At 55.6% G+C, this 13447-nt stretch overlaps 1 protein-coding gene across 1 annotated transcript in view; it reads left to right on the top strand.

Annotated features, from left to right (window-relative positions):
- The first annotated feature begins 3404 nt into the window (after positions 1 to 3404).
- Positions 3405 to 13447, top strand: part of FAM92B (family with sequence similarity 92, member B) — an 11596-nt gene continuing 1553 nt past the window's right edge. Inside the window, exons 1-8 of the mRNA XM_005862694.2 lie at positions 3405 to 3586; positions 5480 to 5714; positions 7444 to 7512; positions 7600 to 7701; positions 7821 to 7826; positions 8589 to 8693; positions 11964 to 12077; positions 13335 to 13436. Coding sequence (XP_005862756.1) covers positions 3567 to 3586; positions 5480 to 5714; positions 7444 to 7512; positions 7600 to 7701; positions 7821 to 7826; positions 8589 to 8693; positions 11964 to 12077; positions 13335 to 13436 — 753 coding nt within the window. The 5' untranslated portion in view covers positions 3405 to 3566. The remainder of the gene's footprint in view (positions 3587 to 5479; positions 5715 to 7443; positions 7513 to 7599; positions 7702 to 7820; positions 7827 to 8588; positions 8694 to 11963; positions 12078 to 13334; positions 13437 to 13447) is intronic.

The following is a 13447-nucleotide window of genomic DNA, read 5'->3' on the forward strand; positions in this document are numbered from 1 at the left end:
GACGGAGGGCTGTGCCCCCAGCAGCCCAGGACTGGGGTGGAGGGGACGGAGGGCTGTGCCCCCAGCAGCCCAGGACTGGGGTGGAGGGGACGGAGGGCTGTGCCCCCAGCAGCCCAGGACTGGGGTGGAGGGGACGGAGGGCTGTGCCCCCAGCAGCCCAGGACTGGGGTGGAGGGGACGGAGGGCTGTGCCCCCAGCAGCCCAGGACTGGGGTGGAGGGGACGGAGGGCTGTGCCCCCAGCAGCCCAGGACTGGGGTGGAGGAGACGCTCACAAACACCTAGTGGTGGACAGAGGAAGGACGAGCCCAGATGCTGCAGAGGGGCGGGTGGGGAGAGGGCTGGCAATGGTGGGGGTGGGGGTGCTTAACCTGGGTAGCCAGCATGCAGGAAAGGTAGTCTTAAAGCAGGGGCAGGACCCAGGACCCCTCTGAGAGCTCCTGCCCACATGTTAAACCGGAATCCATGTTCCAGGAAGCATCAAGGAGCCCAAATTGAGTGATGTTCCCCAAAACACCTGACCCGGAGTCCACAGAAATGTCAGCATCGCGCCAGCTACCGGTAGCAGGTGGCCCCGGGCTGGATTCTGGGCCAGGAGAAAACTGTTTCCTTATTTACTAAAATGAGATTATTGGGCCAGAGTGTGCGATCTGAATACAGTGTGTAGATTAGATAACAGAACACAGTAATGTGTAACTGTCAATCATTTGACTTGCTGTTTGTTCTGTGTCTGTGTAAGAGGCTGGTCCTGTGCTGAGGAAACACACGGAATATTTGGGTAAAAGGGCACGGGCATGCAACTTGCTCAGAAAATAAAGTACATGTACGGAAAGAAAGAGAGAACGGTAAAGCAAGCAATAAAATGTTAACAATTTAGCCCTAGCCGGTTTGGCTCAGTGGATAAAGCCTCGGCCTGGGGACTGAAGGGTCCCGGGTTCGACTCCGGTCAAGGGCACATGCCCGGGTTGGGGGCTCGATCCCCAGTAAGGGGCGTACAGAAGGCAGCCAATCAATGATTCTCTCTCATCATGGATGTGTCTATCTCTCTCTCCCTCTCCCTTCCTCCCTGAAATCAATAAAAAATATATATTAAAAAAACAATTTAAAAAAACCAACCAATCGGGAAATGTGGGTTTAAAAAAAACCAACCAATTGGGTAATGTGGGTGAAGGAGTTCTTGTATTATTTCTGTGCAAACTGAAATGCTTTCAAGATAAAAAGTTACAAAATAGAAAGAAAGAAAAGTCAATATCCTGGGGGGGAAAGCAAGAGCGAGGCTGGAGAGCAGTTCGGATTCAAGGAGACTAAACAGACTCAGGCGGGAATTGCAGTGTGTCCCGGCCCCGTGACATTAGTGGGGCCACTGGGGAAGCGCGTGTGGAGAGGGGGGTGCTGGGTGCCAGCGCGGCATCTGTAATTCCCTGGGTGTGGTGGTCACACGAGGGTTTTCAGGACGATGTCCTTGCTCCTCTGCGGTGTACCCTGGGTTTGGGGCTAAGGGTCAAGATGTCTGTAACCCTTTCTGTGGTTCAGCAAAAATACATTTATAGGAAAGAGAGAAAGCCATGCACTCTAAAGGGGGGGATCACAAGGGGGTCCATGCTATTTTTCTCAAGGACACACACCTCCCACCCCTGCAGCCACAGGCAGTGAAGGGCTCTGGGGTGGGTGAGGCCACCCCAGCCTCTGCATCCCCTCCCCACCTCTTAGCGTTTCTCTCTCTGGCCACAAGATGTCTCCATGGGCCCTACTAGACGGTGGTTTTCATTTGTTAAAGTTTCTTAACGTTTCTAAGATGTGAATTAAACCATCGCCCTGTCTCTCTGACCTGCTGCTCTCTCCCCTGGTGTGTGTGCTCTGATGTGCTTCCCCTGATGTTTTCTGGGGGCTCGCCCAGCCCACTTCCTGTCCCCGCATGGCATCCCCATGAGAAGGTCTCTGCTGCCCTCTGGTGGCCACTGCCTGGAACTCAGACCCCACCCTCCTTGAGGGGCAGAAACCTGAAAGGCTTGGCAGCTTCTCCTCATCAGCCACAGGAAGATGTTTCCCTTAAGGAACTGGCTCAAGTGATCGTGGGGGCCGGCAGGTGTGAAGCCCAAAGGGCGGCTAGAGCCAGGCAAGAGCCAGCAGGCAGTCTGGAGGCAGAAGTTCTCCCTCCCAGGGAACCTGGGTTTTGCTCCTGTGGTTGTCCAGTGATGGGACGAGGCTCACCCCATTACAGGGTCATCGCCTCTACTTAAAGTCGGCCGACTGTAGGTGTGACCACGTCCACCAGATACCGTCACAGAAAAGTATGCTTTCCTGCTGATTTCCGACTCCTACTTTGCTAAGAAAAGGAGTCCACTGTGGCTTCTGAGTGTGTGAGGATGGAATGAGTAAACAGCCAGCAGGGCTCTGAGTGCAGCTGTCACAGGGCTGGCCTGGAGATGTTAGTTATTATTGTTATTACTAGAGGCCTGGTGCATGCATTTGTGCACCGGTGGGGTCCCTCGGGGGATGTCAGACTGCTGGTTTCAGCCCGATCCCCGCAGGCCAGGCCGAGGGACCCCACCTCATGCATATGCATCCTTATGTGCATTTAGGCCTCTAGTAGGCATATAAGATCTTTGGTTAATCTCTCCCCTTTCCCTCTGAGATACATCAGTCTGTTCCATGTTTCCATGCCTCTGTGTTGAGCGTCTGCCCCCTGTTGGTCAGTGCGCATCATAGCTACCGGTTGAACAGTAAAATGGTCGCTTAGGCTTTTATATAGATAGATGGTGAGAATTACCTGCATGAGTCGATAATTAAGTTAGAGGAAGAGAGACAGGGAGGTCTCTCTTTGAGGTAAAATGTAGATACATGGAAATGTACAAATATTACAATTAGTAAAATGTATTGTATTTAATTAGTACAATTTTATATGTGCTGTTATATTTTCTCCTTTTTGTGTTTTCTCTGTTTTCTTTCTTTTCTAATAAGGAACAGATAGTTTTTATAATAAGGGGGAAAACAATAAAATGATGATACAATTAAGATGCTCCTTTGGGCGGAGGCCCTGTCCCCTCCATTGTGCCACAGGCCTGGAGACTCCCCGACCTCCTCTGTGCTTTCCCACACGCCGTCCTGAGTAACCAGGCCTCCTAGGACCCTGCCTGCCTTTCCCAGGCCCCGGGGAAGGCCTGTGGCCTCCTGGAAGGAAGCGGGCCTCAGCACACAGGACCCACAAACACAGCTGGGCCCAGGGCTGAGTCCACCTCCTGGGGACCCAGGACACTGCCCTGTTCCACCTGCAGGGGGAGAGAGGGGGCCTCTCTGGGACTCCCCTGACCAATGCAAGGCTGGGCAGGCCCTCCTAACCCACTGGGAGAGGCTGGCCTGGGGAGGGGTTGTCAGGCAACCAGCCCAGTCTCCTCCCAGGGCAGCTGTGAGTGGCCCCGTTGCCCAGCAACCAGGTGGCAGCGTCCCCTGAGCCAGGATCGTGCAGCTGCGCCCAGCCCTGCCCTACCCTGCTTCTCACGGGCCTGCAGGACCCCTGGGGCCCTGTGCTTATTCCCCAAGACTGGGACAGCTGGGGCCTCTGGTCACAATGAACATTGTTCTCTTCAGGTAAGTGGCTCTGTACTGGTGCTGGCCCTGGCCGGGAGGTGGGGTGGGGGGGAGGCTGGGTTTTCAGGACCCCATGCATGCAGACAGATGGTGCAGCTGGGATTGCTCAATGGGGATGGATCAGGGAGGTGGGGAGTAATGAGAGTGAGCTTTCTTCTGCACCCCACTCACCTCAAGGTCAAAAGAAAGTGTCCAGAATATTGCCTCTGTCCACTTCTCCAGCATTACTGCCCACAGGTCTGAGGAAGCCAATTCACAGGGCCCACCCCCAACTTCCCTCGCTCACCTCCACCTGGTGAGCCTTAAAGCCCGCCAGGCCTCACCCTTCTGTGGGAATGCCCCGACCCCACTCCAGGCCTGATTCTATCACTGCTCTCTCACAGCTCGCCGGCCCCTTAGCCCGTTGTTTCCACGCCTGCTTCCTCGGAGGGTCCCAAACCCGAGGGTGTCTCTGAATCACCCGATGTACTTTTTAAAAAATGCAGCTCCCTGGGCCTCCCTCGCAGGGATTCTGGTGCACAGATCAGGGCTGGGGGCCTGGGGAACTGCATGCTTAGCTTGTGCCTCAGGTGATTCTGATGGCGGGCGAGGACGCCACCTGCAGAAGCTGATACTGCAGGCAGCTGTGTGACGTGGAGCAAGACGCTCCACCTCTCTGGGCCTCAGTTTACTCGTTTATTAAAAACGGTGATAGTGTTAGTGCCTGGCTTACGAGTAATGCATACGAAGTGTTTTGCAAACTATCAAGTGGTGCACGAGTTAGGGCTTGTTAGACGGAGGACAAGGGGCCCTCACAGTTTCCAGCTTTAGGGGTGTGATTGGAGGGTTGCACAGGGGACTTCGGTCCACTGGAGAGAGGCAGCGGGGTCCTGGGGACAGGGGCTCAGAGTTGGGGCGCGGCCCGGGTGGGAGGTGAGTGCCCGGGGTGTTTAGGGGAGACTAAATTCAGTGGGGCTGGGGGCTGAGGGGGGAGGATGAGCGGACGGAGCGGCTTTTCAGGGCAGGGGAACTGCGCTGTGACACTGTGACGGTGGATATGGGCAGCAGGCATTTGTCGAAACCCATAGGACGTACAAACAGCATGTGAACCACGAGCCCTAATGTAAACTATGGCTTTTAGTTAATAACGTATCACTATTGGCTCATCTTTTGTAACAAACGTCCCCCAGTAATGCACGATGTACTAATGCAGCGGTTCTCAACCTGTGGGTCGCGACCCCTTTGGGGGTCGAACAACCCTTTCACAGGGGTCGCCTAAGACCATCGGAAAACACATATATAATTACATATTGTTTTTGTGATTAATCACTATGCTTTAATTACGTTCAATTTGTAACAATGAAATTGGGGGTCACCACAACATGAGGAACTGTATTAAAGGGTCGCGGCATTAGGAAGGTCGGGAACCACTGTACTAATGGAAAGTGTGTGTGCGCAGGGAGAGGGTACCGGGACCTCACTGTACTTTCCACTGTGAACCTAAAACTGGTCTCCCTGAAAGTCCATCCATTTAAACATAAAGCTTCAGTATGTTTAACATAAAGGTTTAGAGAAGGAGAATTTCAACAACTTGGGGATAAAACAGAAAAGAGGGAATTTCAGGAGGAGACCGAGGCGGCCAGGGAATAAAGAACAACTCTGCCAGGGGGACAAAAGCCCCTAAAGGGTTGCAGGGCAGGCACTTGGAGCCGAACCGGAGCTGGCGCTCCTGCCTGGCCACTGGCCAGCTCTGTGACCCAGCGGGGCTCCCGCATCTGCCTCGATGGGCTGACACCTGACCTTGAGCGCTGCCCCAGGGACAGACGCCTGCCAGGGCGCTTGCCACTAGGACGAAGGTGATGGTGGGGAGCCTGTGTCCTGCCCAGACGCCCCCTCAGGCCCCCACCTCCTCAGGGACAGCCAGGTGAGGGCGATGGAGAGCACAGTGACCAACGCCGAGAAGTACTTCGGCCGGTTCTGCTCGCTGCTGGCCGCCTACACCCGGAAGACAGCCCGGCTGCGGGACAAGGCCGACCAGCTGGTCAAGCAGCTCATTGACTTCGCCAACACGGAGAACCCCGAGATGCGGGCCACCATGAGGAACTTCGCCGAGGAGTTGGCCAAAGTGCAGGACTACCGGCAGGCCCAGGTGAGGCAGGCCCAGCGGGGGGAGGCTGGGGGGGGGCAGGTTCAGGGGGAGCAGGCCCAGGGGGTGTAGGCCCAGGTGAGTGGGCTGCAGAGGCCCCAGGGCCAGAGTGAGGGCAGGGTCAGAGGGTGGGGGTAGCCCTGCAGGGGCCACAGCCAGGGACATCTCCTCACTGGGTGTGGGGGGCCACACCTCCGTTTACAGGGCTAAGAACAGGAGGCTTTTGGGGGCTGGATGAGCGGTGGACAAGGCCAGAAGGCCCAGGAGGCCGGTCCTGAGTCCTGCCGCTCTGGGCTCCTGATTCGCAGGCAGGAGGCGCATCCCAGGGTCCAGGGGGCCTGGAGAAGGGACAGACAGCCTGGGGGCTGAGGCCAAGGAGACTGCAGCATATTAAGAAAATAATTAAAAATAAAAATCTCCTACCAACCCCCAAAACTTCTCTCCGTGATTACAGAAAAGAACAAAGCAGCTTTTCTACTAAATGAGCATTAAACCAGACATGCACAGCACAGGGGATCGGATCAGTGATGGGAAGACAGACAGAACCTCAGCCCGTGCAGCCAGGCAGCGGGGCCTGCCCAGGCGCGATCCGGGTTCTCCGGGAGGGATACCTGGTCCTGGGCGAGGGCGCTCAGCACCTTTGTCACACAGGGTTTCCTGGTTGCACCTGGGGGTTGGGGGGCACCTGTGCCAGCTGATGGTCTTTACCCAAAGGGAAGTCTCCCGTTTCATGACAAGCAGGGGGTCACCGCTTGGAGCGGGTACCAGAGCCGAACTCGGAGAGGATGTCTCCATTTCAAAGACAAGACTGCCTTCTGGGTCACAAAACCCACAAGAGGCCTCTTTAGCTTTGACAAAGGGTTAGATGCATCTTAAAGGGATAGAGAACCAATTCTCAATGGCAGGTTTCCTAAAGAAATGCTTTCAGGACAGGGAAGGGAAGTCCCCTTCCCTGTTGGCTGTGGAAATGGTTTCTTAGATTTGTGTTTATCCTCACGGGGTCACAAGCCTCAGTGAAGGCGAGGAAGGGCCCTGTGGGGAGGGCAGCTCCCCTGGCCCGTGGGGAGCCAGGTGCGCAGGGAGCCCATCCTCAAGGCAGCAGCCTCCCTGGAAACGTGTTAGAAATGCAGGTTCCCAGGCCACCCCTGGACCTGCTGAGTCGGAATCTCTGGGGTGGCGCCTGGCAATCAAGGTTCTCAGGAACCCGTGGGGGCATCCGAGGCCTACTCTAGGGTGCCATGTCTTGATTCTGAGCAATGCTGGGCACAGGGTAAGCACTGAACGTCAGCTTTAATTGTGATTGTCACCATTGCTGATATTGTTTATTAAAGTGTCTAGTATTAGGCTGGACTCAGGGGTGTGAGGCGTCCCCTTCGCTGACGCTGCTGTGTTCTAGGGTCAGCTCTGCATCCCAAATGAGATCCTAAGGCAGGTCCCATTCCTGTATCCATCCCTGGTGGGTACCGTCATTATACCCATTTTACAGGCATGGAAATGAGGCTCAGCAAGATGAAATGTATTGCCCAAGCCCTAGAGAAGCAGAGCCCTGAACCCAGGCTGTTGGTCGCAGCCCTAGGGTGAGGGAGGGCACCCGTGCTCCCCTGCCCCCTGCAGACCCACCTGCAGCTCTGTGTGTGTGACGACACTATGCATGGGGGCCAGGGGCGGCATCGTCTCCTGGCATCTCCCTGGCTCCGTCCACTCTGATTCTCTGTGTGTCTGTGCTCCCCAGGTTGAGAGGCTGGAGACCAAGGTGGTCACCCCCCTGAAACTCTATGGGCCTCAGATAAAGCAGACGCGGGTGAGTGAGGGCGCCGCCCTGCTGGGTGCGAAGTGTCTGGGCTGGCTGAGCCAGAGCCCCAAGAAACAGCTCTCCTTCTTCCTTTAGGCCGAAATCAAGAAATGCAAACATATACGGAATAATGAGATCAAACAACTGGAAAAGTTGGAGAAACTGAGGCAGAAGTCACCTTCGGATAGGCAAATGATCGTATCCTCCCCTGGTGTCCGGCCTGGGGCCTCGGGGCCTCGGGGCCAGGATTACCGTTTGTCATGGGCGCCCTCTGGTGGGCGCTGCTGGTTAGCCTGTCTCCTTAACATCACTCTCAGTCCCAGGTGAGAGTCACAGGTCTGTCTGGGGAAGGTAGATCGCATGCAGGTAATGAAAGACCTCACACAACGGCGAGGTGAGCTCTTCCCTGGGCAGGTGTGTGCCGGGTTCAGGATAGGAAAGTCAGGGGCCGGGGGGAGCCTGGGGGCCAGGAGCCCTGGGGTCCGTCCCACCACTGACACGAAGCAGCCGCTCAGCAATCACCCCCTTCTCAGGTCACCTATTTAGCACTCACTCGGTAGGCACTTCCAGATGAGGAAACCGGGCTCAGCAAGGTGACTTCCCCAAGGTCACCAGGAACGAACGGGGCAAACCTAAACTCAGTTGAGGGCCCTCTAAAACCCAGGCTGCGCCTGTGCGAAGTGGGGTCATACAGGGGTCAATCAAAGGAACCCAGGAATTAGTTAATTACCTTGGGGATGTTCCACATGCAGGAATTAATTATTCTCCATGTGGAGCACCTGTGATGACAATAGCTCAGCGGGTGCCCACTGCTTAATTCTTACAACAGCCCTGGGAAGTCGGTCTCATCGCTGTGCCCTGCTCACAGGCAAGGACACGGAGACTGAGAGAGGTTGAGTGACTTGCAGGAGGTCACGCAGGCAGCCAGTGAATCTGGCTAAGCAGCGCCTGCCCCTTTAGCCATGGTCCCACTCGGCCAGTTCCTCGATGACCAACTTGTCTAGGGACCCCTGAGGCGGGAGAGCTGGCCTACCAGCAGGGCGAGAGGATCCAGACGGAAGCTCCCTGACACCGTCTCTCGGCAGGCAGAGACCAGCGTGCAGAAGGCCTCGGTGGACGCCAGCCGCACCACCCACCAGCTGGAGGAGACAGTCGACGCCTTCCAGACGCAGAAGCTGAAGGACCTGCAGGTGGGGCGGGCTGCCTTGTTTGTGCTGCGAGCGTGCGCACGTGTGTGTATGTGTATGTGTATGTGTGTGTGTGTGTGTGTGTGTGTGTACCTAGAGAGTGTGCGCATGTGTGAGTGTGTGTTAGCTTGTGCCCACTCAGCTCCCGGCACAGTTAATCCCAGCCTAATCCTGGCCTCGGGGCAGGAGGCCGGCTGCTCTGGGCAGCTGTCCCTCACAGCTGGCCTGCTCAGTAGCCAACATTCCACAGCCCTGCCCCTCAACACCCAGGCCCAGCTCCCCACCAGGAGAACTTGGCAGAGTGTGTCACCCCCAAACCCCTTTCTTTCCACACAAGGACCCACAGGACTTGCCCTGACTTCCTCCTTTTCTCCACGAAGTTCTAAATGCCTTCCTCCTTCCGCCCTGATGCCACCCCAGTGCAGCCCAGGACCGTGGACCCAGAGCCCAGCTCTTACATCAGGGCCTCCGGGCATTGGGGTCTGAAGGACAAGCTGATCACACAGGCCCCTGCATTCACTTAACCCCCCCTCTAGTCCATTTTCCAAACTAGCCTCGAGGATCTCACCAAAGGCAGCCCCAATCTGTCACCCTCCTGTGACTCCCCTGGTTCCAAGGAGAAAGGCCTAGATCCTCCCCAAGGCTGCAGAAGCCCCAGCCCCGCCCCCAAGCTTCATCATAGACATTCCATTCCAAGTTCAAGTGCACCTGGCCCCTTAGTACCACAGCTTTGCACAGGCTCCGCCCACTGCCAAGAAGGCCTTTGACTCTCAGGGAAAGTTGCCTGGACTCCCAGACCAGTCCAGCCCCATTCTATTTTTTAAAATATATTTATATTGATTTCCGAAAGGAAGGAAGAGGGAGAGAAAGAGAAACATCACTGGTAAGAGAGAATCATTGATCGCCGGCCTCCTACACTCCCCCTACTGGGGATCGAGCCCAAAACCCAGGCATGTGCCCTGACCAGGAATCGAATGTAACCCCCTGGTTGGTGTAACCACTGAACCACGCTGGCCAGGTTCCAGCCTCCCTACTGGGGATGTGCCCGCAACCAAGGTACATGCCCTTGACAGGAATCGAACCTGGGACCCTTGAGTCCACAGGCCGACGCTCTAACAGCCTCTTTCTTAATACACTCTGGTCTGCTCCCTCTGGGGGCAGTTAGCCCAGGAACAGATTAATTATATCTTTAGTTTACTCCTTAATCTAACAAATGTTCAGTACACACCTACTATGTGCCAGGTGCTATGCCTGAGGCTGGGGACACCACAGCCAGAAAAGCAAGGCCCCTGTCCTCATGGGGTTGACATCCTGCCCCACCACAGGCCCCCCATGCCGCATGCCATTCATCGGGGAGGGGAGAGTGTGGTGGAGAACTTGCTGCCCCATGCCTGCCTCCCACACCACATGTCCACAGGGCAGACCCCCCGCCTGGCGTGTGACCTGCTGGGTCCTGGAAGGTACTCAGTAAATGTTTGGGAAATGAGTAAATAAACAAATGAGCCAACAGTGGTAGTTAGTGCTCAGGCATGTACGTTGCAGGTAGGACTTAAGCCACCAGCTGGCCACTATTAAGCACCTGATGTTTGCGGCCTGAAAACAGGGCTCTGTAAGGCGCCAGCGAGAGCATGAGATTCTCAGCCTCCCTCCCTGGTCAGGGGCCACCCCAAGCTGCAGTTTAAAGTGCGCATCCTTTAAACTTCCGGGGTCAAGTTGGTAAGGGACACTTAACCAAGCCACCCCCCAGAAGCCCTCCAAATTTTTTTTAAAATCATTCTTTTTTTTTAATTGATTTTTTACAGAGAGGAAGGGAGAGGAATAGAGAGTTAGAAACATCGATGAGAGAGAAACATCGATCAGCTGCCTCTTGCACACCCCCTACTGGGGATGTCCCCGCAACCAAGGTACATGCCCTTGACTGGAATTGAACCCAGAACTCTTCAGTCCGCAGGCCAAACCGGTTAGGGCAGCCCTCCAAATTTTAAGAGATAAACACCCAGAACTTGAAATAATGATGACCACCATGTTGGTTTTAGGTCACACTTCTAATAAAATGATCAGATTTCCTCTCCAGCCCCCCTAAAAGAATGTCAGTAACACTTTCATACAGGGGTTCCCATACCTGAGGATGCGTCCGAAGTCACCTGGTGGGCTCCTGACACTGCAGAGCAGCAGCCTGGCCTGGGTTCCACTCCGTGGGGCTGGATGGGCTGGAGAACTGGCATTTCTGACAAGCTCCCGGATGGGGCTGGTGCTAATGCCAGGAGCAGACTGAGAGCTAATTGAATCCTCGTGGGGCTCTGTGAACAGGACTGCCCTGTCCCTACGGTGCAGAAAAATAAACTGAGGCTGGAGAGGATGTCATTCCCTAGGCCCCAGGCAGGATGAGGCTGCGACCCGCCTCTTGATTCTCAGCTGCCATCACCAGCCTGCCTGCCAGGGGCAGGAGGGGAGGAGGCAGGTAATCCCACCAGCCTTGGGACACTCTCCTCATCATCTCCCAGGCTGCCTTGCGGGCTTCCTCTGGCCTGCCTCTCCCAGGTGCTTCCCATGTTACCTGAAGTGGTGTGTTTCCAAACTTCAGGCTCCTTCCCTGACACCAAGCCTGTGTCCTGCTAGGGCCCTGCACACAGTAGGAGCTTGTGGTAGGCCCCAAGCACAAAGGAGCCTCTGCTGGGGCCTGACACACAGTAGGAGTCTCCTCTCCGGCCTGGCACACAGTAGGAGCTTGTACTAGGCACTGCACACAGTGGGAGCCTCCACTGGAGCCAAACAGGCAGTAGGAACTCTAAAAGAGCTTACTGAGACAAGCTGAACCTTTTGATCAAGAGAAGCCAATATCTAATTACATTTAATGTGGTAACTCGTCAGGTTGTGGAGCCTCTGGGCTGAGCCATGTCTGCCAGCAACACCCCTCCCTCTCGCGGAAGACCCCCTCACAGCCCATGGGTGGCAGAGGCTGAAGGTTTGTGGGCATCAACCTTAAAAGCCGAGCGAATGAGCCCAGGGTGCAGAGCTGAGGAAAGAACGCCCCTCAGCAAGTCCTCACTGAGAAAGGAGGCCTCAGCATTTCTGGAATAAGCTCTGTGCACGGCAGCTTTTGAATGGGAATGCACTGTCTGTTCGAATAAATTAAAAATAACATTGACCCAGGACCCATCCCCATAAAGACGGCTGATGCCTCCTCGCCCCCCAGGTTGTCCACATGCGAGGTGACCCCGGGCTCCCCTTTGGACAGTGTTGCTTATGCGATTCGCACTTCCCTCCCCACAGAAAATTTTTTCGGACTTCGTGACCATTGAGATGGTCTTCCACGCCAAAGCGGTGGAGGTGTATTCCAGCGCCTTCCAGACGCTGGAGAACTACGACCTGGAGGGGGATCTGCAGGTGCGTCCCAGGTGCCCGCTTCTGGCTGGTGGCCTGGGCTGAATTCGATTTGGGTTCTGTCTTGATAGAAGCTGTTTTTGTTGGCAACGTTTTGTAATTTTTATCGTTTGAAAGACTCATTCTGATGAACTGTTGTAAACACCTGCCCCTGGGTCCCAGTTTAAAAACAAGCAAATGAATCAACAATGACAACAAGCCCCTCCAGGCCGATGCGCGCTGCTGTCTGGGTGTTCACCAGGTGCTGGCTACCCGTCTGAGCTGACGGAGATCGCGCCTCCTCTGTGGCCTATGACAACGGCCACTCCCCGGGGTGTAAATACAGTCACTTGTTCTGGTCCCTGGTGGCTCTGGGGTTGGTGAGCGCCGCTGGGTGGTCCTCACTTGGGCCTGTGGTCAGTTTTCAATCAGGCGTAGTGGGGTTGGATCCCTGTCCAAGGCTGGCTCGCCCACATCTGGCAGCTGATGGCTGTCATCTGGGCACAGGACAGGCCACGGGAGTTGCAGAGCTCAGTGCAAAATGAAAACGTGGGCCATGCTGTCCAACAGTTACTAAGAGTTTTCCGACGGCAACAGTGGGTTCCTTCTGAGCACAGGGCCCTGGACAACTGCAGGAGCCACACACACGAAGCCCTCCCTATCTGGGTCCTGGGTGGGTCCCAGAGCCCAAAGACCTGCCCGTGGCCTCTCTGGGTGACGTGGGCCTCCTCACAGCATGGCGGCTGGTCCAGGAGCCAGTGTCCGTCCCGGGACCGAGCCAGGAGGAAACTCTCACCTTTGGTGACCGAACCTTAGAAGTAACTTGGTGTCACTTCTCCTGCATTCTGTTTAGAAGTGAGTCACTCAGGCCACATTCAAGGGGAGGAGGATTGCATTCCAGCTCCTAGTGGGAGACATGTCAACGAATGTGTAGAGGCTTTAAAACCACCACATGAGGTTAGAAGCAGATCGGACGGGCTCTCCTGCACTCACTCATCCCTGTGATACTCCTGTGGCGGGAGAGTGATCTCTAATATTCCTGTGTGAATCTGGACATGTACTAGCCTCTGGGCCTCAGTTTCCCCATCTGTAAAATGGGGTGAGAACGCCCACTTTGAGGGTTGTTGTAGGTGGCGTAGAATACTGAACAGGAGGTTCCCAGAGAGGTCGGTGCGGGTGGGGGCTCCGGCGGTGTTAGCAGTGCCCCACCATCTTCCCACTCTCACCCCCAATCTTTGTTTCCCCGTTGGATCTAACCCACCCTGAGTCTCTCCGTGGCAGGATTTTAGAGCCAAGATGCGCGGAGTTACTGGGTACAATGATGCCCGGCCCCGCAGGGACACCGCTCCCTCCGCAGCTGTTCCGTGGTCTCGCCCCTGCCAGGTGAGCACGGG

This window comes from Myotis brandtii, unplaced genomic scaffold (assembly GCF_000412655.1).
Source record: "Myotis brandtii unplaced genomic scaffold, ASM41265v1 scaffold165, whole genome shotgun sequence".
NCBI classification, from domain to species: Eukaryota; Metazoa; Chordata; class Mammalia; order Chiroptera; family Vespertilionidae; genus Myotis; species Myotis brandtii.